Below are 2,562 nucleotides of genomic sequence, written 5' to 3' on the forward strand. Positions count from 1 at the left end.
GACCTTATTCAGTTCATCACTCCCTTTGGACTTATAAGCACCCCAGTTTTCCAGAGTTCCTGAATCTATGTTAATGCCACCATTCTTCAAAAGTCAAGTTACGTTCAATCAAATTAACATTTGTTGGGCAATTACTCTGAGCTGAACATTTTAGTCGTTTTTGTAAAAGCTTTGCTGTTTGAAGGAACCTCAGCTTCTCGTTAAAGACTTCAAATGTAGCCTAAGCTCACCTAAGCCTTCCTTTCTTCGATCACTTATAGCACAGATCGTCCAAGTCACAATATGTTCCTGTTGTTCTTTTATTATTTTATATGGCTTGTTCCCCAGTCAGAGTTTACGCTTTTGTATTTCCCATTGCATTTATCTAATGAGCCCTTGTAATTTTAACAATGGATTCAGAATATGAGTAAATAAAAACAGATGCTTTAGACTGAATGAACTTTCCAGATTGCAATCCAAACCAAAACATTGAATGTTCATTTGCAAGAAGTTGTGGTTCAAGTGAAATGCAACATGAGAGGCTGATACAGCAATTTCTCCCAGGTTGGGGAATTGATACAATCTGGAAGGAGATGCTGCCCTCCACCATATGGAGAGAAAAGGAAAGAGGAGTCAGCAGAGGGTGAAAATCGACTCATGACAAACAAATCTAAGAAAATCCAAACTTATAGCTGGATCTGAGATTATCTATGCCAATGACGCATTCCATTCACAAGGTTAATCAAAGTTTAACTGTAGGTTATTTTCATATTTTTTAATAGAAAATTAATTAGCCCTTTTAGATCCCCTTGGAGGTCCCATGGCAGATTCACTAGGCAAACTGACACACGCAAGGCGAAGCCAACTTCTTTAAACCATCCAGTTTTTCTTCAATGGGTTCTATAAAAAACTGGTTTTCGAGGGTAGGAAGTGAAGAAATGCTAGAAATAAGTAGTTTAAGTATCACTAGCCTAGTCTCAAATTATTTTAATGCTTGTAGTATACAAATTTAGATTCTTTTCCCGAAAGTGAGGTCATTAAAAAAAACCCAGAGTCTGTAATCAATATATAATCTCAAAAAGTCCATGAGTAAAATCTATTATCTAACATATTCTTTCTGAAGTTGAACCTTCTGTAATTAAGGACAAACACTCTGATAGTTTAAAATATTCAAATTTCATACTTATACCTAGCATTATTTCTATATATCCAAAGCCCACAAATAAAATTTTGAAAATTCCTACTCAAACTACTTAGTCACACCATTTGTGTACTTTTGACCTTTTATTATATTGGTGATATGAGTTGGTTTTACAGAGTTATATAGCAATGTTGCTCTTTTCCTGCAGGCAGAATTCACAGCCATGAGGGAGCAGTACATGCGAGGTGGTGAGGGCTTCATCATCTGCTACTCCATCACTGACCGCCAATCCTTCCAGGAGGCTGCCAAGTTTAAAGAGCTCATTTTTCAGGTCCGCCACACCTACAAAATTCCTCTGGTGCTGGTGGGCAACAAAATTGACCTGGAACACTTCCGCCAGGTAAGTTCCAATTTTATGTGTTAGTTTCTATCTTTTCTTCTGAGCATACATAGTACCAAGGATGTCTATTTTCCAAGGTTCATATTGAGAATTATGAGAAAGAAATAATACACATGATTTTTGAAGAAATCTTTGTGGGCACATGGTAGATTGTATCTCCAAAGTTGGCTACCACAATATCTCCTATCTCACATTCTATTTTGCTGTGTCCTTACCTGTGATGGTTAAGGTTGTGTGTCAACTTGGCTGGGCCATGATTCTCAGGGATTTTGTAGTCATATGATGTTGTGATCACTTCCATGATGAGATTTGATATAATGTGATCACCTCCGTGATGAGATCTCTTGTAAGTAGCTAAGCAGTAGTGAAGAAATTTCCTTGTGCTTGTCACCTGCATCGAATATAAGTGGACATTCTGGCAAAGTTCATGGGCTTTTGCTTGTTCTGGATCCTGCAGCTGGCTCCTACTTGTCTGACCTCTGGTTCTTGGGACTTGAGCTAGCAGCTTACCTGCGGTCTTGCCTGCCGATCTTGGGATTCATCAATTTTCGCAGCCTGTGAACAAGAGCCCTACTCTCTGACTTGCCAATCTTGGGTTCACCCACCCCTGTGGCTGCATAAATCAGGAGAAGCCTCTATCCTGACTCAGGGACTTGGGATCTTCCAGCCTCTACAACCTTGCGGGCCATTTCCTTGATATAAATCTCTCTCTCTGTTTATATAGGGTGTGGTAGAAGTGATGCTGTGTAACTTCTGAGATTGGACCTTAAGAGTTCTGCACCTTCTACCTCTGCCAACTGAAATGCTTGTTCCTAGTGTCCAGCCACCATGTAAAGAAGCCCAAGCTAAAGATGTGGAGAAAACCAAGTGCACAAAGCTGGAGAATGTTCCCAGCCTCACACCTACCTGTCCCCACCAAGGCACCACACCCATGATCGAAGCCATGTTGGATGCTCTTGCACCAGCTACCATCTAATTGTAACCTCATATGACACCCTAACCAATGCCACATAGGACAGAAGAATCTCCGAGCTTAGCTCTG

At 40.1% G+C, this 2,562-nt stretch overlaps 1 protein-coding gene across 1 annotated transcript in view; it reads left to right on the forward strand.

The window, feature by feature from the left end:
- Positions 1-2,562, forward strand: part of RIT2 (Ras like without CAAX 2) — a 398,618-nt gene that overhangs the window by 213,322 nt on the left and 182,734 nt on the right. The window contains exon 4 of the mRNA XM_004380897.3: positions 1,329-1,520. Within this exon, the coding sequence (XP_004380954.1) occupies positions 1,329-1,520 (192 nt within the window). The remainder of the gene's footprint in view (positions 1-1,328; positions 1,521-2,562) is intronic.

Source organism: Trichechus manatus, unplaced genomic scaffold (genome assembly GCF_000243295.1).
Source record: "Trichechus manatus latirostris isolate Lorelei unplaced genomic scaffold, TriManLat1.0 scaffold00078, whole genome shotgun sequence".
Taxonomy (NCBI): domain Eukaryota; kingdom Metazoa; phylum Chordata; class Mammalia; order Sirenia; family Trichechidae; genus Trichechus; species Trichechus manatus.